At 38.4% G+C, this 20770-nt stretch overlaps 2 protein-coding genes across 2 annotated transcripts; one reads left to right on the forward strand and one right to left on the reverse strand.

Moving 5' to 3' along the window:
* Positions 1-5059: 5059 nt before the first annotated feature.
* Positions 5060-9609, forward strand: LOC101314608 (formin-like protein 6-like). The gene is made up of 4 exons (XM_004289295.1): positions 5060-6465; positions 6556-6764; positions 7934-8175; positions 8277-9609. Exons 1-4 carry the CDS (start codon positions 5060-5062, stop codon positions 9048-9050), a joined length of 2631 nt encoding a protein of 876 aa, XP_004289343.1. The 3' UTR covers positions 9051-9609.
* A 3822-nt stretch (positions 9610-13431) lies between these two features.
* Positions 13432-16800, reverse strand: LOC101309670 (BTB/POZ and TAZ domain-containing protein 4-like). The gene is made up of 6 exons (XM_004288193.1): positions 16692-16800; positions 15687-15938; positions 14869-14999; positions 14264-14570; positions 13854-14167; positions 13432-13676 (listed from the first exon to the last, which is right to left on the reverse strand). Exons 2-6 carry the CDS (start codon positions 15885-15887, stop codon positions 13538-13540), a joined length of 1092 nt encoding a protein of 363 aa, XP_004288241.1. The 5' UTR covers positions 15888-15938; positions 16692-16800; the 3' UTR covers positions 13432-13537.
* Positions 16801-20770: the final 3970 nt, after the last annotated feature.

The following is a 20770-nucleotide window of genomic DNA, read 5'->3' on the forward strand; positions in this document are numbered from 1 at the left end:
GGTTAAATAAAAAAATAAAAATAAAAAGAGAAATAAAGCATTTAGAGTTATTGTCAATATAGAAAAGAATTTTCAACATTTTTTTGTAATGAATTGATGCATGTGGATATTTTTGAGCCATTAGATTAGATAGAGGTTAGAGATTTTATGAAATTTACTAACTTTATGGCTTGCTCACTTTAGAGGAGCCGGATCCTCTCTTAAACTATGTATGTATGTTCTTCGTAAAAAAAATTAGTTGAATCGGAAATTATACTGCCACTTGGTTACAATCTCTATCTGTACAATTTTATTCGTCAATTTTATTCGTCAATATATAATGTTTTACAATCTCTATCATAGATTCTGAGACATTCAAATGATATTTAATAAAGTTTATTAATCTATGTTTAAGGGTAGGCGTTCCATGACTTCCAGCTCTATCCTAGATAACAAAAATAACATATTTCAGTAAATCTTATGATAAAGTAGTATGAGGTTCACATCCAAAACCAATTTGCAATGGATAGAGAGACCCAAACCCTTATAAACCACATGCAATGTCTCATTTTTCCCGATGTGGGATTGATATCTCAACACCCTAAAACTTAACATTTTCTCCTTATTGAAGTGTATTGTATAGCCGTGGAACTGTCCGTGTATGCACTTTTAAAACCAAGCTAACTAACACTTAATGGAAAAGACCTGCTTATATTGACATTCTTATAGGCTTAGTGATAGAACATAGCCAATGCTTAGAGTTCTGGAGATGCTGCAAGAACACAAAGAGAACGTATATATGTTTATGCAGAGACGGTGACATTTTATGCGATTTTTGCAGTAGCTGATCGATGGTGTCAAAGTTTATTAACATTACATGCTACTTTGAGTAAAATAATGGATGTATCATAGAAGAATATGTTTTATTCGATGATATGCATGCATATGGGGTGGCTTATTATTGTTCTAGACAAGTCATATTTATATACCAGAGAGTTCCTAGTTCCTACTAATAGTTAATTGGGTTGATTATATCAATCGTAACGGTTTAGTACATGCAGACATGGTAATGGTTGTTCTAGATTTTTATAACACCATATATAGCAAGACAGCATTTTACTTAAAAAAAGATAGTATTAATTAAGATTGTTAATAACATGCAATCTCGCTCTCACCATGTTACTATACTTGCGGGAAGTCAATCTACACTCTTAAGCACATTCTATAAGCTCTACATGAAGGAGTCATTATTTTGTTTTGAACATATAATTGAGGTTTTGGAGTATTTTCTCGTTATTACGATAAAACTCATCTATTAAACCGAAATTAAATGTTTGAATAAACGATTCATATATCTAAATTTAAACTATACATTCAACAACTCTAGAACGTTGACTATAAAATCTGATAACTTTATTATGATGAGGGTGACAAATCGCCTGATAGAAGTTTCATCAATGAATCAAAAAGAGTATATGGGTAGTGATTTAATTCGGTAATTAGTAAATTAAATAATGTACAAGAGTTGATAGATTACTTAGTAAAGGTGAAAACAAGGGAGTCTAACATAAAAGCAAAGCTCGAACGGATCTTATTGTGAGATCTAAAGGAACAATTTGACAGCCTTTAGCCATGTGGAGATTTGGACACTTAGAGCATTGACAAAGCCTTAAGAAAGAAGTATTTTATTTAACAACCACATACACATTATTACGTATACGAGGAGGATAATATGTTGCCCCTACAGATAAAATTTTCTTTGAAAAAAGGAAGAAGGAAAAGTGACAAAGCATTATGCCCTTGGGCGTGTGCATGTCTCCCCACAGAAAAAGGGACACATCACATAGGGGAGGGTCGGTGGATCAATCTATGAGAAAAGGAAACAAAGGAAAGCACAAAGAACAAAACGTTAACTTAGCCCTTCTAGCTTTGTCCTACAAAATTATTGTCAAAAAAGACGTTTCTCCTAGAATAAGTGCAAGAAAACATCTACATCAGGATTTACCACATGCAGTATTGACAAGTTGAATAGAGATAGGAGCCCTTTTTGTGAGGACCTTTAAGTTAAAGACTTAGTGAGAACTTTTTGGTTTATGGTTTAAAAGACCCAATTTTCGATCACATTTTGACATCTTATCCGTTCAGTTTTTAGGTTTATATGAGTAGATCATTTTTACAAATTTTCATATAAATTGGTGTTCGTTAAGATAACAAACTAGATCAAATTAATGGACGAACCAAATCTGTCAAATATGAACCGTTCAAGTTCATAATTGATAAATCACATTTATGAATGTCTTAACAATTTTCAATATAGCTGAAAATTTGAAGAAATGATCTACTCATAAATACTTATAAACTGAACGGTCAAGATGTAGATATAAGATCGAAATGTGGGATAGGCCGAAAAGTCCTCAACTTAAGAGTCCTCACTAGAAAGGCTCCCGAATAGAGATAATTTGTTATAAGAAATCATAAACTTATTATAGAACGAGGTTACATATATCAACAATCTCACTTACTCATATTGGTAATAGCACACCCTAAGAAAGTTGTTGTCTAGTGACGATGGTGGCTTAGGCGATTCCTTGGCCTTGTTGACCCTTGCAGGTTTCGTTGTCACGCATGATTCAAATAAAACCTAGGTAGCACTCGTGGAAGAGGGCTAGACCGGTGTTCACAGGGTGAGCTTGGCAGTGATCCTGATGATCGTCTATGGGTTTCGATGGAGCACAAGACCAGAGAGCCTACTGAAGGAGTTAAGGTTGATCGATGTTTAAATGGAGGCAAAGGCGCACATGCGACATGTTGGTTTTTGGAGCATTTGGAATTATAGGGGCATGGTCTACAGAGCGTGTGTCGTGCCGACATGGTTTAGATGGAATTATGAACGTAATATCATAAAATTAGGAGTACAATTCATATACCCTCAATTACAATCCACATAATTCTATCTATTTTTTTTTACTGTGTCTTTGTTTTTTAATTTTTTCTCAAATTGTCAATGATATGGACATTTTGACCATTCCACCGTTAAAAGTTGATAATTGTAGATGTGCAAATTTTGCTATTCTAAAATTAAGCTTTTTTCTCTTTCTCCTAAAATTAATTTAGTTTCAGAAAATTCTTTTACGCACTAATGTGCAAGTGAACCAAGAAATGAATATGTAATATTTTAATCCGGTCATCCCTGTCATATTATCATGCATGTATTTTAATACCGTTAACAAAATTGAAAAAAAAAAAAGTCTCAAGTGTTTCAAACACATGAGGTGAGTCTCTGTCATATTATCATGCATGTATTTTAATACCGTTAATAAAATTGAAAAAAAAAAGTCTGAAGTGTTTCAAACACATGAGGTGAGGACCTGATTCACCTGAGGTCGAATAAAATATACTTTTATTATGAACGTTTAATTTAATAAAATCAAAAATAAAAATAAAAGAAAGAAAATTATGGTCTCTAGTCTTCACATATTTGAAGACTTAAATTAATGCACCTTGATTGCCATCTCAGTAGACTTCCGGTTAACCCAGCCACCAATACCAAACAATTCAGAGCGAAATATTCGATCACGATTACACGTGGGGGTTCTTCCATGGACCACCAGAAAATGGTCCAGTGGTCGCACTCGCAGAGGATCTCAATATGTAGCTTGGGGACTAATTAAATAATAGTTAAAACACAGTAAAAAGCAGGTAGACGACCCAGGATCCAACGGCAGGCAGTACGTAGTAGGCGGGAAGTGGAAACATTAAAGTGGAATATGTGCCTCGCCTTTCCCTCGCCTTCCCTCCTCTGCTTCTCTCTCTCTCTCTCTCCCTCGGCCTCTACGAAAGAGCAAAAGGTAAAATAATTAAAAAAAAAATTGGACGACAAAAGATAACGTGGCTCCTTTTTAATTTTTAATTTTTATAACATGGTTATCATCATGCATTTATTTCCACCACCTCCCCAAAGTTGATTCTCACTTGCAGACTGTCATTCTCTTCCTAATAATTGGTATAAAATGGAAAATGCACTATTTATTTCATTATTGCTTTTTATTATTTTGGTTTTGCTAAGTAAACATAATGAGGATGATCATAACAATTGGGTGGATATCAGAGAAATGTATGGCATATTTGACATTTCATTTTCGAGTAAAAAGAGTTTTGAGAGTAGTTATTGAGTTTCATATGACAGTTATAAAAATTGTTTTTTTACGTCGTACTGTGATTAATAGTTGATATATATTTTTTTATTAAATTTTTTATAATATTTTATTAATAAATTTCAACTTTGAAGAAAGAAACGTTATGAGAAATAAACAGAAATAAACAATGATTATGTTGAGTTTGTGATTCGTTATTGCTTTTTATTTGATTACATTTACGTTATGACCTATTAGTACACTAGTGATTCACTCAAATAACAATATATCCACGTCTCTGGCAATAACGTTACTAGAAAAAATGAATGAAAATGAAATAATGTTGACAATGACAGTGAGTTAGTAACAAGTAGAAGCAAATTTGTACGTTTCCATGTATGGTTAACGATTAGACAATATTATCTGGTAAATCCAAAAGAGGTCATAGTAATTAAATGCATTTCCCATGGTATATGAATGATCAATCCAAGGCAGCTCATGGGAGATGGGACTAAGCTCAAAACGGTAACACCTGAAAAGTGTGTGGACACCAAATAGTAATTTGGTAACTATGATCTTAATAACTATAATTATTAATACGTTCAATTATATAAACATATTAATGATTGTTTTCCACGTTAAGTTTGATTTTTAATTTTTAATAATGCTAATTAATAATTAATCCGCAACAAACAAAAAATACGTAGTTAGAAAAAATAAAGAATAAAATAGATAAAATGCGGCTACTACTCTACTTGTACTGCTGAGGTCAGCATCTACTTGGGCAATCGCACCGCATCCCCAGATCTCCTTCCTGCCAAAAGAAGCTTCCCCTCTTTCACTCTCTCTCTTCCATTTTCCCAAAAGCCAGAGAAGAACAAAACCAGATGAAGAATTGGCTAAAGAAGACAACTACACCAAGCCATTAATAGCTTTAGAATTTCAACATGAGAGCTCAATTCTTCTGCTATTGCATTTTACTATCCATCACTCTAGTCCATTCCGCTTCTTCTGAGAATAACAGTAACCGTAGGATTCTCCACCAACCGCTTTTTCCGGAGAGTTCGTCTCCTCCGCCTGAGCTTCTATCACCGCCGCCGCCGGCTCCTCCTCCGCCGGACAGCCCCGACCAGCCATTCTTCCATGAGTTGCCGACAGGACCTACCAATCCGGAGCTGAGCCAACCACCGCCGGCAGTGGCACAGAACAGCTCCGTTCCGCTGCCGCAAGCGCCGCTGCCGACGAAGTCGACGAAGAAAGTTGCGGTGGCCGTCTCCGTTGGAATCGTCACGCTCGGAATGCTGTCGGCTCTCGCGTTTTTTCTCTACCGCCACCGGGTCAAGCACCCGTCGGAGACTCAGAAGCTCGTCAATGGCGGAGGGAGCGGCTCGCAGCGGTTCGCCGATGATTCCAGAGCGGCGCCGTCGAGTTTTCTCTATATCGGCACCGTCGAGCCGAGCCGCACCTCGACGAGTACTGACGTCATGAGCGGAGCGACGCCGGAAGTGAACCGTTCGCCGTACCGGAAACTCGAGTCGATCAAGAGATCGGATCGGTACCGGCCGAGTCCCGAGTTGCAGCCGCTGCCGCCGTTGGCGAAGCCACCGCCGCCTCAGAACTTCGATTCGCCGTCGCCGATGACGTCATCCGACGACGAAGAGAGCCACGAGACGACGTTTCACTCGCCGCAGTTGTCGTCGATTAGCTACGAAGACGGCTATTACACGCCGAAGCAGAGCAGCCTCTGTAATACGGTCAGTAATGGAAGCAATCAGTCTCAGTCTCAGACTTCGAGTACTAATTCGGTTCCTCACTCGAAACGAACCTCACCGAAATCACGACTCTCAGTCTCTAACCGTGCTGCTCCGTCTCCCCCGCCGCCTCCTCCGCCGCCGCCAATGCTGGCAATTCAGGACTTCTATCAAAGTGTTTCGCATTCTCATAAGAAGCCGAAATTCTCGGCCCCGCCACCACCGCCAAATATGAGTCTGCTCCAGTCACTAGCCACCCCGACCCGCCAAGTATCTAGAGCCCCGGTTCCACCTCCACCGCCTCCGCCACCGTCACGAAGACACGGGGATGATTCAGAAACAGTTGTTGATCCTAAGCCGACTCCAGTATCATCGAAGCCACTGTCCTCACCCACATCAACCCCAAACGGCTCGTGTGAGAATGGGACGAGTAAAACGAAACCTCTTCAAAGAGCTGAGAAAAGCTTAGGCTCTGCAGAGAGTTTGGAGAATGATGATTCTGGAGGATCAAAGCCGAAGTTGAAGCCTCTTCACTGGGACAAAGTTAGAGCAACCTCTGATAGAGCTACAGTTTGGGATCAGCTGAAATCAAGCTCATTCCAGTGAGTAGCTTGCTCAATTCAGCAGCCAATGTATTATATCTGTTGTAAAAATATGCAAATTCTTATCGGTGATGTCTAATTTCTTTGCAGATTAAACGAAGACATGATGGAGACTCTTTTCGGCTGCAATCCTGCAAATACGACCCCAAAAGAGCCTAGTACTACTACTAGAAGATCAGTTTTGCCACCGGTCGAACAGGAAAACAGGGTTTTGGACCCAAAGAAGTCGCAGAACATAGCCATATTGTTAAGAGCACTTAATGTAGCTAGAGATGAGGTTGTAGAAGCTCTTTGGGATGGTGAGTAGTTTCTTCTTTTCTATTTCTGTTGATCAAATGTTTCTTCTTTTCTATTTCTGTTGATCAAATGCAGTTTACATTTGCTCAGTATACTTAAAAGTTAAAAGTAGCAATAATAGGCTCCCTGTTATGTGGCTTCTTGTAAGTTCACCATATTATACCGGTATATCATGAATGCTTTTTGCATTTTTAGGATTCAGAACTGTTTATAATGGTCTCCAGTAGCACAAACTGTTAGGAGGCTCACATTGTGCCTTAAGCTACTGTTGGGAAAGGGATAGTAGAGGATGACAAAAACAGAATGAGTGTTGAAAGGATAATCAAGAAGTCATCATTGTTGCTTGGAAGATAAGTATATAAATTTGACAGTATGATTCCACACACATTCATTATGTCAGTTTTGAATTATAAGCTTGAGAGAAACAAAGCAAAACCCTCTAAAAAGATTGAAAACAGGAAAAAGGTAATCAGAATCCCTATGGAAAAATCACTAACCCTGAGGTTACGATTAATAGGGATCATTGATTATGGTTTCCAGATCCTACCCGTAACCATTCATCATGATAGGTCATCTGCTGCTAGTTCTTTTTCTATCTTCAAAGCTGACATTGTAACAAATCAGCAAATTTCTGACAAAATTTTTTCAATCCTTTGCATCCTCTCGTTGTGACCATCATAGAGTGTCTTTAAGGTTTCAATTAGAAGCCAAAAGTAGGTTCATGTTTACATGTAAGATCTTTGTTATCAAGCATGCATAGCCTTGTTGGATGTAAACTTTCAAGAAATTTAATGTTGCACTATTGGAACTAGGTTGAAGTTTTATGCTATCTTTGAACTGCAAAATCAACAATGGCTGCAACCGAGGTTTACATTAGCCTTTACTCGTACCAGTTATATACTTGAAGTGTCGCCTGTTGGTTTGTTTATACGTATTAGGTATAGAAATTTAATTGACATGTGAAATATGATAAGCACCGGCAGTTTAAGTTGTGTGACCCCTATTACTGCAATCGAAACATTCATGTTTGTGAGAGCTCAAAATATATGCAGAGAAAATCTACATCCATATGTCATCTTTACATGAATCAAATGAAACGCTGTAGTCTGAATATTCCAACCAAAAAAAAAGTTTTCTTATATTATTTGCGATTTGTGTTTTGACATAACAGGTAACCCAGAAGGCTTGGGCGCCGAGCTTTTGGAGACTCTGGTTAAGATGGCACCAACAAAGGAAGAAGAAATTAAACTTCGAGAGTACAAGGGTGACATCACAAAATTAGGGTCTGCTGAACGGTTTTTGAAGGCAGTGCTTGATATCCCATTTGCTTTTAAGAGAGTTGAGGCAATGCTATACAGAGCTAACTTTGATACAGAAGTGAAGTACCTAAGGAAGTCTTTTCAGACGCTCGAGGTATATTGTCTAATATTTACAACTATCGTTTCCTTACTATCATGATTCTATGAATAAAACATACAAAATCACACCAAGATCTAAATCTAATCATTATTCAGGAAGCAAGTGAAGAATTGAAGAACAGTCGATTATTCCTAAAACTCCTTGAAGCTGTTCTTAGGACTGGAAACCGGATGAATGTTGGGACAAACCGTGGGGATGCTAAAGCTTTCAAACTTGATACACTCTTAAAACTGGTCGACATAAAGGGAACAGATGGAAAGACCACATTGCTCCACTTTGTGGTTCAAGAGATTATAAGATCTGAAAGTCCAGGTTCTGAAACAAAGGAGAACTTCAAGACAAAGGAAGGTGATTTCAAAAAGCAAGGATTGAAAATGGTGGCAGGATTGAGCAAAGACCTCGGCAACGTCACAAAAGCAGCAGGAATGGACTCAGATGTCCTAAGTAGCTATGTGTCAAAGCTTGCAATGGGGCTTGAGAAGGTCAGACTGGTCTTGCAGTATGACAAGGCAGATGCGGATGGAAAATTCCTCAACTCGATGAAGCTCTTTCTGAAAGAGGCTGAGGAGGAAATTCGTAGGATCAAGGATGATGAGAAAAAGGCATTATTTTTGGTGAAAGAGGTTACTGAATATTTTCATGGGGATACAACAAAGGAGGAAGCTCATCCTTTCAGAATCTTCATGATCGTAAGAGATTTTCTTAAAGTATTGGATCATGTGTGCAAGGAAGTCGGGAATATGCAGGACAGAACACTGGTGGGTTCTGCTAGATCATTCCGGATAGCTGCGACTGCTCCTTTACCGGTTCTCTCCAAGTATCACTTGAGACAAGATGACACCTCGGACGATGACAGCTTTTCTCTTTGAAACTGTGTACATGAAGCCCAGGAACCTTTAGGAGGACAACTAAACTAGATGAAACTACCACACGCATCACCAATGCATCCAACCGAATCAGCACCACCAGTATATTAATTTCTTTTGTTACAAGCATGTCAAAGGAGTAGAAGAATGCAGCAGCTTTTGAAAGTCTTTCCAATATAAGGAAAAATCCCACTCCACAGTCCACACCGAGAGATCTCCATTCAGTTAATCAGGTAATGCTCCCGGAGAAGCAACAGAGTTTGTATGAGAATGCATAGTCCAGAAAAGATGAAACATAATGTTATGGGAAGGGCAGCATCAAAGAAGAAGATTCTACAGTCAAAATATTTAAGGTCTTTCCTTTTTTTTGGGTTTTCTGCTCCAACATACGTGCCCCATATATAGTTAGGATAGGTTTCTTCATTTAGGTCCCAGATCGAAGTCCCACTCATTTTGAAAGAAGCAAGAATGTTTTGATGGTGGTTCAATATGATGTCGTGGTTGGGTTGTGCATTTATTTGATAATTATAAAGAAATAAGTGGCTATTCCTGTTCTTCAGCATCGTCTTCTTTGCGCCCCACTTCAATATTGGTATGTGGGAGAGACAAGTTGTCAAAATTACCAGGTATTGTTCAAACTTTAGGGACAACCTTGTTGATGAACCACTTTAGGAAAGCTAATAAAGACTAATAATATCAATCATGCTTTACATCTTTGGGAAAGCAGCAGAAATCCGCCGTTAATGGAAAGACCAAAACTTAAACAAAGCAAAGTTTTTATTTGGAATTTCTAGCTGTTAGTAACATCATCTATAAACTTAGGATGCTGCTAAATAGACCTAACAAAAAATTTATTTTTTTAAATATATCAAATAAAACCAACTTTGTCCTAAACTACCCTTATCTTGCACCCAGCAAAAATCCAAAGACGATGAAAGCTTCGGGTCGTCTTCAACCCCGACCAATTGCATAATGCTCATCTGCTCCATTAGACATAATTCAAATATAAGATTCAATCTCACTTTGAACACAGAGGGAGAGAGAAGATTGAGAAAGGGTAATTTCGTTGCGTCTTTGCGAATGGCTTTATGAGAATTTTCCATTTGAAAGACGAGGCTTGACCTGGGTTTCAAGGTGTGGAGGACAAAAATTGGTGAGAGATATTGATCGCAAATTAAATTGCTGGTGTTTGTTTTTGGGTGCTGGGTTATTTACAAGGTGTGTTCAATTCGGACTTGTATGAGTTTCAATGGCTTGGTCTGGGTGTTATTGCACGCCAAAATTAAGATTCAACCTCAGTTTGATCAAAGAGGGAGAGAGAGAGGATTAAGAAAGGGACCAATTAATTTGCTGGTGTTAATTTCAATAATCATTAGTTCAATGGAAGTTTGTTGGTAATTAGTTTTCATCGGTAATCATTATTTCAATGGAAGTTTTCAATGATCGCTGAATATTACAACTCTCTAATGTCATTGGCATCGTGCCGAGAAGTTTTCATCGATTTGTACTTTTGCTGGGGGCAAGATAAGGACAGTTTAGGTACAAGATGGATTAGTTTGACATGGAGCCTTTCTAGCGGATTGTTAAGTTGAAGGCTTTTCAGTTTATGGTTTAAAAAACCTATTTTTTCATCACATTTTGATATCTCATCCGTTTAGTTTTTAGGTTTATATGAGTAGATCATTTCTACAAATTTTCAGTCAAATTGGTGCTCGTTAAGATAACAAACTAGATCAAATTAGGACGAACTAAATTTGTCAAATATGAACCGTTCAAGTTCATAATTGATAAATCACACTTACGAATGCCTTAACAATTTTCAATATAGCTGAAAATTTGGAGAAATGATCTACTTATAAATACCTACAAACTAAACGGTCAAGATGTGGATATAAGATTGAAAGATGGGATAAGCCGAAAAGTCTTCAACAAGTCCTCAACTTAAAAGTCCTCACTAGAAGGGCTCCTATATTTAAATAATAAAATACTTGTTGAGTTTACTTAGTAGTTTGCTACATTTAGAAGCACCTTAAACTTATTACTAACAAGAATTACAGCACATTAAGGATGCAAATCAGTCGCAGTTGAATACTCGTGACTAGGTATAGCAAAGATTCTAATGAAGTCGTCACAGTCGTCACTACATCCATTGAGATAGAAGTCAGTTAAATCGTCCTTTTTATGAGTTGTCTTGGTATCCAATAAAGAACCACACAAACTCATTGTCCTCCTTGTTGGTTGTACCACCAAGTGATGACCCTAACAATGGGTTATTAGTTATTGTCGTGCTCTTGTCTTATAACTTGTCTTATAATTTAATAACTTTCATTTCAAAAAATTTATTCTGTTTTATTTTATTAATTTAAATATGTTTTATTTTATTAATTTAAATTTAAAATTAAGACTATACTCTACAGCTCTATTTAATCTAAGTTTGATCCAAAGGAAAGAAAGCATGTAGTCGAAATAATTCACTCAGAACGGCTCCAAATACCCGGATTGCTTACAGTCCCCCCTGTGATACTCCAACCGCCCCACGAATTCGTTATTCCTAAACGAGTCATGAAGGGTATAACGAACATACCCTGTCTCCACATTGGATCAAGAACAGGATCAGAGGGATCAAAAACGGCTAATTAGTATAGAGCCATCGAACCGGCCCAACCAGCAACCAGAGCTGTATGCATTATATGGACAGCAATCAAACGACCGGGATCATTCAATACATTGAATATTCTAGAAATAAAAAAGCATTTCGAATAAATTTAATTTTTTTCTAAGCTTTTGTCTAAAAAGATAAAAATTTGTTTTAAATCTTTAGCACAATCCATATTTTCGGAATAGGTCCAAAATAAAATTGAATAGATGTATCTAGAGAAAATTCACTTTAAAGCGACGATTCCCTAGATACACATATCGTAATCTATTTTTTTTTATTTAACAATCAAATCAATTTAAAAAAGACCTAAAGTTAGGACCTTTCTGGTGGGTATCCTTAATTCTCTCATCTCTTGAACCTATTCGTTCTAGATCCAAAAATGAAATGACCCCTCCCTCCGAATTCCTTCAGGTTGTGAGACACATTAAAATTCAATATAAGTCCCCAAAATGCAAATAACGAAAAAGAAAAAATTAGAAAAATTAAAAGTAGAGGGGATTTTTATGAAATACAAGATGCTCACTGAATAATCAGAAACAAATATTCACTTCGACAACTCCAAATATTAAAAGAATATTTGGACGTTCTCTTATAGACTAAACAGAGTAATTCATGTTTCATTCATTAGGTGGGCTAAATAAAAAAAAGAATTAGAGGGTTCATTAAAATTATCTTCTTTTGAAGATACCTGGGTTCTATGGTCGGTCCGCGACCCCTGGATGCCGAAGGCGTCCTTGGGGTGATCTCGTAGTTCCTACGGGGTGGAGACGATGGGGTCGGTCCATGGATTTTTTTTCCTAGGATGGGCAATGGCGTTATACTTCTTCAATGGGAGAACTCATTCTTTTTCCATCTCCTTCGTAAGAATTCTGAGTACTCCATTACTATGCTATTACTGATAGAAACAACATGATACCTAGCTAAACACGTATGTTTTCCTTTTCCTAGCTAAATGTATCAGTCTTCTCCTCTTGTATCATCACTAATTCTCCTAATTGAAGCCATAATTGTAAACAGCAAACTCGATCAATTCTTAGAAAGATTAAAACCAAAATTTAGTTGCCCCCACCATCTCATCCTATAGTTTATAAATGTATTGTTGTTATGGTCATACTTGGTCTTACCAAACATAGAACAATTCAATAAACTCTGGTGAGTATGTCTAGCTTTTCCATTCTTTTTGCTGGTGCAGGAATAAACTTCGCAGTGGAGTGTAACTTAGGGAGTTATGGTATAGTTTCTTAAGTATTTCATGTTATTATCATTTAACAAAATGTGTGGCTCCTGCATAATTTGTCCATGCTATAAACCTGGTATAATACATGTTATCACACATACTCAATAACTTCAAACAAATATTTTATGATACTAGTCATCAGTAATTCAGTAAATGTAAAACTTGGCTGCAGTTCACCCCCTTCAAAACAATTCATGTCCATAAGTGTATGATTCTTATTGTTCAAAGTTGTTTAGATTTGCAAACTTTAATTTCTGAGGCCTCTATGCACATAATTGAAATATTAACAAACTCTAATGCAACTTGTGTTTCCAATCTCACAATTACCACATAAACCGTACCCCTAACCAAGTACCATGGCTTTATTACTGTCAATGTTTTTCGTGAGGCAATGGATACTTGGTGATAACTAGGCCAAAATACCAGATGAAGCTCTTACTAATACCTTATCAAATGTTTTTGAAATCAAACATCATAAACAGGAAGTGATTCTCTGCTTCTTATTCATCACAGATTGAAAAGGTACAGAAGAAACACTGCTTTGATCACAACAAATGTACAATGGCATCAGATTCCATTAAAACAAGACGTCATTTACCATAAAGAGCTCACATCTGCCGACGTCAAGAACGGGGCTCCTGCGATTTTCTTTGTTCTCAAAATCTTCTTCACTAACATCTTCCATCTATTCTCGTCTTTCTTACTCTGTTTCCTAATTCTCTCTTTAAAGTTCCTGCAATGAAATTGTTACCAGAGTTAGTTACAAGTTCAGAAGCTTGGATACAACATAGTATGAAGTCTTCAAAAAAAAAAAAAAACAAACACCAATTAGAATGTGAAGTCATCCTAGCAAGATAGACGATGCGAAAGAACGAAAGAGGAAGAAGAAAAGGAAATGTAAGAGGCACACCTGCACAAAGGAACCTTACAGACATGGGAATCAGCACAAAGGCGGGAGTGTAACTCCAACAGCTGCCACATTCTCTTGCAATGGATACAACCACCAGGGACTCTCAATTTACAACCAGCAAAATGACGGACAAGCAATTCCAGTCCCTTACAGGCTATATATTTACAAGGATCCTTGTTCTCTTTAAGGTCCTTATGACATGGTCCAATTGTTTGACAACCATCTCTGTATATGTGCACAAGAGCCTCCATCGCATCATATAGTAGCAGATATATTTTTCTCTCATTTATCTTTCTGATTCTCTCCTTTCTACTCTGTAAATATGTTCAAATATCAGTATTTCATGAAAATGGGGCAATGGGGTACATGAAGAAAATAAAAGAAGACACAGCCAAATGGATGGCACTTACGTTATCTTCTTCAATGGCAGAATCCAATAGGTCCCTTTCTAGTGTTGGGTGACTCTGCTTCATAACTTTCCATCCTTCAGTGACAGAAACAGCTTTAAAGTTCTTCAGGATCATACGATGACAAATGAGGCTAAGCCGAGGCGCGTCACACAGTAATGCAAGTTGAAAAATATCAACTACATTCTCTGTGGTAAGCAAACCATCTTCCAGCTTCTGTTGACACTCTTGCTTCAAGGGAGAAACCGCATAGAGATGTGAAAGCACCAACAAGGCTACAACAAACTCCTCCATTTCTTTTTCTTCATAGCTAAACAGAAACACCAGGAACAATCCAAGCACTTCAGCAATGTGCTTAAACTTTGGAATAGTATTTTTGTTGTAAATAAGCATTCAACAGAAAAGAAAACCAAACTTTGGCGTTTTCATATTCATTACAATTAGTATTCGAAAATTGGAGAGGATAAACAGTCACCGTTGGTCTCTTCATGTTAATCTTCTAGGTTGACGTATGAATTCGGACTTAAACATCAATGCTGAGGAATCAAATTCACTCCAAAAAATTACAATTAAGTAGAAAAGGCAGTCATTAGGGAAGAAAATGTTACCAGGAAGAGTACAAGAAACGAATGAACACTCTAACTGCGTCATATGGAAATCCTTGGATAGAGATTGTTTTTAGTCGACAAGACACTTTTCGTTGCTTCAACAGGCCTTTCAATACAGGAGAAGCCGTTCCCTGTCAAAATAGCATCCAAACACAATGAATGTGACCATGAAATCATTTACCAATCTGGGAAGTAAATTACTCTTACAATTGGGGATAGCTGCTGTTATAAGTTTGCATTATAGTTACTATACTATCTCTTTGATTGAAAACATTTAAAAGTAAGAAACCAACAAAATATTGCCCTCTATAATGTTAGGAATAATGGACCAAATACTACTGTCCTGCATCGAATAATTGATTGTCCATTGTTTAGTCCCTTGATTGCGATATCTCTTCAAGAGTGGAGATCCGAGGAGAAGATTCTTATAGGTGGATAACTTTCCCCATTAGGCATAGCAGAACCAGAGGCAAAATGGTGCCTAGCTACTCGAGTGAAATCCTAGCAGGTGTTACTACATATAATACACAATTTTTACTAGGCAAGGTGGAATTGGCTTTAGGATCTGCCGATCTGCAGACAAGATGAATATGATAGTGTGTTTGTGATCTAAGATAGAAACTATATATGATTTAATTGATGAAGATGGTAAGGCATAGTGGATTACAAATATGTCAATTTGAGTAACTGATCCCATCATGTCTTATGTTTGCCATTCAGTACAAGTTCATGCATGATCAATTAAGCCTCAAGAGCTGCAACAGACTATAAACAAGAGCACTTATGGAGTTATGGTATCTAATCAATGTTAAACTTACAAGAAGGTTAGCATGTGCATAGACGATGCCACCATCATCCGTATGAATAGCAACATCTGCTTTATAACCTTTGTCAAACAGCCGCCCCCATAAATTTGTTCTTGCCTTGCAGACGCCGTTGCACCCCCGCACTGGTGATGCATTTGATGAGAACCCTTTATGAAAACTGTTTTTGACTGGACCAGGCCACGGTGGAATCATCGGAGAACCTTTCTTTTTAACTGTGGCTGATCTTATGTGGATCTTGTCCGCCTTACATATCAATATGTCTACTTGTTTAGGGTACAGTTCTGCATAAGTACTATAAGCACCATAGAAGATACTTGCATAGATAATACACAAGTACTGTAGATAGGGAAACACCCTATGATGAACAATCTTAAATTCCTAGCTGGTAGAAGGAATTTTAATCAAAGGAAAAGAGTCATGAGAAACAAAGCTAGCTAGTTTCGATTAAGAACTCCCAATTGCCTGATCAGGGTGGTATATTAAACCCTAAGAATTATGAAAGAACACAGAAAAAGCAAAAACAGTGGGGAAAATGCCCGTCTAATTTGTAGCACAAATAGTAAAATCGTAGACAAAAGGGAAGACAAAATTACCACTGGATCGAATCATCAGGGGTTTCGAAATTGTAAAAAACATGAAACTGGGCATTCTAGAAATCAGATCAACATCTATTTTTCTAAAAAGCAATACAGTATGAACAATAACAGAATAAGATCGCTCCTAAACCCTAAAGCAATCCAATCTGCAGAATAATACCTCTAAGCACCAAGCACCGATATAATTCAAGTCTCAAAAAGGTCTAATATGCTTTTCAATTTTGTGGATCTAAATAGTGCCAGAAAGAAGAATAGATTATATATTTTTACAAGTTGATCAAAATAATCAGCCGCCCTCGATCAATATGCATGATCACTTTCATTTCTAAGCACAACTTGATAATACAATATCTAAAAATCACAAACACCCACATTCATTTCTCAGAAAATGATCACGTACCCTAAATTGAAGCAGTGCAAGAATCACTTCCCCGACGACGTCGTTTTCACCTCCGACCAGCCTCACCAGAGAACTCCTCCCTTCCTCTGGCGGCAGAAGAGACGGAGGAGAGAGACCTCAGCGTTGGGGTTGAGGGAGGACTTTGGGGGCACGCACACAACACGTGAGAGAATTCCTCAACATCCAGCTCTCCCCTAGTCCCCTACATATATATCAAATCCACCAACCTCACAATGCCCATCTGTAAGTCTCATTGGGAGCCCAAGAACTTCGGACGAGGATCGAAAACGCTGCCGTTTTGATACTTCTGTGCCCTACGCGCTTTCCCGCGCTTTGCATTACACCACTGTCAACTACCATAACGGTCACTATGGAAAGCGCGGCAAGTCCGGCCTGTCTGGTTGGGGTGAGATTTTGAGGGTCGAAGACTCGAAGGTGATGTTATAGCAAACTCCAGCTCATTTTGGCTGCGGTGGCTTCTGGTTTGGTTTGCTATACATTTCAGAACGTGAGATTTGGGTCGTAATCAAATCAATGCTGCGATTTCCTTAGAGATATATTAAACCTAGTTGGTTGGTGAAATGCGACCATGCGTGGGATGCAATTGAATAACGACACATGGTTAAGCAAATGGACAGAACTTTAGACTCTAGTTTTATTTTTATTTCTCTCTCAAATGTCACAATAATGCAGAAGAAGCAGTACAAGAGTATGGTCCATACGATTCATACGAACAGGCTAGAAGTCACTTACGAGCCTATTATTTATACCAAAATGCCTGAAGCTCACTTCTTGCATGTAATCTTTTATATTTTTATGTTTCATGTGATTGTTTTTGTTACGCGGAAGCGGTCTACGGGCTCATGGGTCTCACACACACCGGTCCAATAATGCTGATACTCCCCCCCACTACCAAAAGAAAGGTTTTAGCCGACGAAAATAAAAAAACCAGGCCGAAGAACTATTTTTTCGTCGGCTAACTCGTTGGCTAAAGTCCACGTTAGCCGACGAAATTTTCCTTCATCAGCTAATTTAAATTTTCGTCGGCTATGGTCAACTTTAGCCGACAAAATTAAAATTTCGCCGGCTAAAGAATTTTTTTCGTCGGCTATAGTCTGTTAACTTTAGTTGACGACTTAAAAAATTCTTTAGTTTAATTTCGTCGGCTAAAGTGCTTTATATTTGCAGATCTGGACAGCAGCTCATCATTCTTTCTCCCTATGGGTAGCCCTATCTTCGGTGGTTATTTTCAATAAAATTTTTATACGATTTGTTGCGTCTCATCGATTTGAAACTATTTTCAGTTGAAGGTTTGACCAAAATACGTAATTTAGACGGTTCAATGACCTTTTTCGTGCGTTTAGGGGTTTGACTTACGGGATTGACCGTCCGGATCGAGCCCTTAGCCTTGTCAGATCAAGTTGAATTTTGTCCCATACATGTATTTTATCATGATGGTCAGATTTTCGTTTCTCAAGTTTGATCATCACAATCACAACATGCCTACTACTGTTGTATAACTTGTTTATCAAGTGTTAAGTAAATGTTCCGTTTCAAAAACAAACTATACGTAGAACCTTCAAACGCAAAAAAGTCGTGAAATAAGATATGACCAGAATGGTGAAATACGTCTACGGTTGAAAAATCACGGTATTCTGGTAAAGTCTCGGTGCCGATAGTTGCGGTCAATGCAATTTTCCATTATTTCTCCCTATGGGTAGCCCTATCTTCGGTGGTTATTTTCCGTAAATTTTTTATACGACTTGTTGCGTCTCATCGATTTGAAACTATTTTTAGTTGAAGGTCCGGCCAAAATAATTAATTTAAATAAAATAAAATAAAACAAATAAATTGAAAATATTAAATAAAAAGTACTATAGCCGACGAATTTCATCACTTTAGCCGACGAATTTCAATTGTTAGCCGACGAATTTAAAATGTTAGCCGACGAATTTAAAATGTTAGCCGACGAAATTTTTATTTCGTCGGCTAAAGGTATAGGGACCGTAGAAAACCCAGCGCTCGACAGCCTCCACAGAGCTCTAAAAAACCCTAAAAAACTTACCGGTCCGCCTCCTCCGCCTCCTCGAGCCCACCACTGCCTCCTCGAGCCCTTACCGCGCTCCACAGCCTCCACCGCCTCCTAGGTGACAGCAGCCAATCTTCCTCCTTCCGCCCTCTCCCTCTCCCTCTCCCTCTTCCACAATACGAACACAGTCGAAATGTAACTCTTTTCTTGACTTTGCTTGCTCTGTTTACTTTAATTTGCGGATCTGGATTGTTAATTTGTGATTTGCAATGTAATTTAGTTTGATTTTTTTGAAATTTCGGTGTTTTTGACCTTTGGAAATTTGTGGTACTATGAAATTTGGGAATGATTAATGCTCAATTGGGTTGGTAATGATTTGGAATATTTGATATGGTGGAAGGGTGGTTGTTATAGATGTTGAACTCTGTTGATTGAGTAGAGTCTTGGATGTTAGGAAAGCTGCTAGGTTCTATAGTAGTGTGATTCTAGTTCATTCTTATATATCAATGTATCTTATGCGACTGGCATTGTAGTACAATTCAAGTTTAGGCATTTTGTTTCTAGTTGTGGGTTCTCACCCGATTTGTGAGTATGTTCAGGGTATTAGTTGCTGGTTTGCTGAAAATAGAGACAAGGTAACTCTTTTCTTCCTGACAGAATCCATTTATAAAAAAGAAAACTAAAAAATCAAAAGAAATCTAAGGAAATAAACTAAATAATATTCATATCATTCATCCATAAGTGGGCACATTTGCTAGGTTGTGTATGAGAATTGTTATTCAGCTTTGATTCAAATTAATATTTTAAACAGGATGAGCGGTAATTTTAGATCGACGAAGGGTTCGAAGGGCCAAATGTCCGAATCGTCTGAGGGAACCTCTAGCAACCCTCAAACGTCGTTTCGGGGCCCCATGACAGTCAGACGTGCGACCCTTTTGGAGATGGCGCAGAGGCAGCCGAGCGTTTCCCATTCCTCGAGGTAGCCGGAGGTGCCTCCTTCATCGAGGCAGCCGGGCGTCCCTCATTCCTCGAGGCAGCTGTGGCCTCAGACCCAGACGGAGGTGTCTGCACCCCGTATGCCTGAGATACACCTGGCGCCCACTCCGGGTCCTACTGCTTCGGATGGTGGGTCAAATGGGGTACAGATGCCGCCGCCTCATCTGTTCCTTTCGCGGATGATACCGGCCTTACCTGCAGTCGATGGCTCAGGGACGCCGATTTATCCACTACCCCCGCCAGTGGCTCCATCAACGGCGTACCAGTTCGTGTCTTTTGATACGCCTCTTATTTTCGCGAGAGTATCATCATCGGCGACAGAGACGGAATCCGTCGTGTCCGCCGCATTGCCCTCAGGTAATGAAAGATGAATGATTTGTTTTCTTATAATTAATAATAAAGGGTCTCCGATTTTAATAATCAATTTGGTTTATCATGTGATAGGCATCGTCGGATCGAAGCCGACAAAGAAGAAAAGAGGCCCCGTCACAGGAAAGGCTGTTGAGAAGACCGTCAATACCTCAGGGAGGATCGTCATCGGTACTGACGGGCATGGCCACATAGTATCAGGCGGGAAGTCGAGGACGTACTCCGGTCGCGTGGGAGCGCTCATTAGGGATATAGTCCCTATGTTGTGGTTAGACTGGGGCGAGGTCCCACAGGAGGTTAAGGACATGGTCCACAACGCGATGTCGGTGAGTTTACAAAATGTCTTAATAATATTATGTATTACATTGTTGATTTCTCGAAAAACTAATTGTTGATTTCTCGAAAAACTAAACTAATAAACGGTTAAATGCAGGTGTGGTTTGAGGTTCCCGAGCACCTGAAGAGCAGCTGGGCGGACGTTCTGCATGGGGGAATGTACGTTGGGAAGTTAATGAAAAAACAAAATCGTATGTGCTATTAATAATATTTCTAATATTTTTGTTGTATTTGTAGGTACAAGGAGTGAAAGAACGAGTTGCAGACCCACTGGACTACGCACAGGAACACACGTCTGGTACCCCTGCTGAGTTCCAGTACAGGGAGTACGAGTGGTGTTGGCTTCTGA

The sequence above is a fragment of the Fragaria vesca genome, linkage group LG1 (assembly GCF_000184155.1).
Source record: "Fragaria vesca subsp. vesca linkage group LG1, FraVesHawaii_1.0, whole genome shotgun sequence".
NCBI classification, from domain to species: domain Eukaryota; kingdom Viridiplantae; phylum Streptophyta; class Magnoliopsida; order Rosales; family Rosaceae; genus Fragaria; species Fragaria vesca.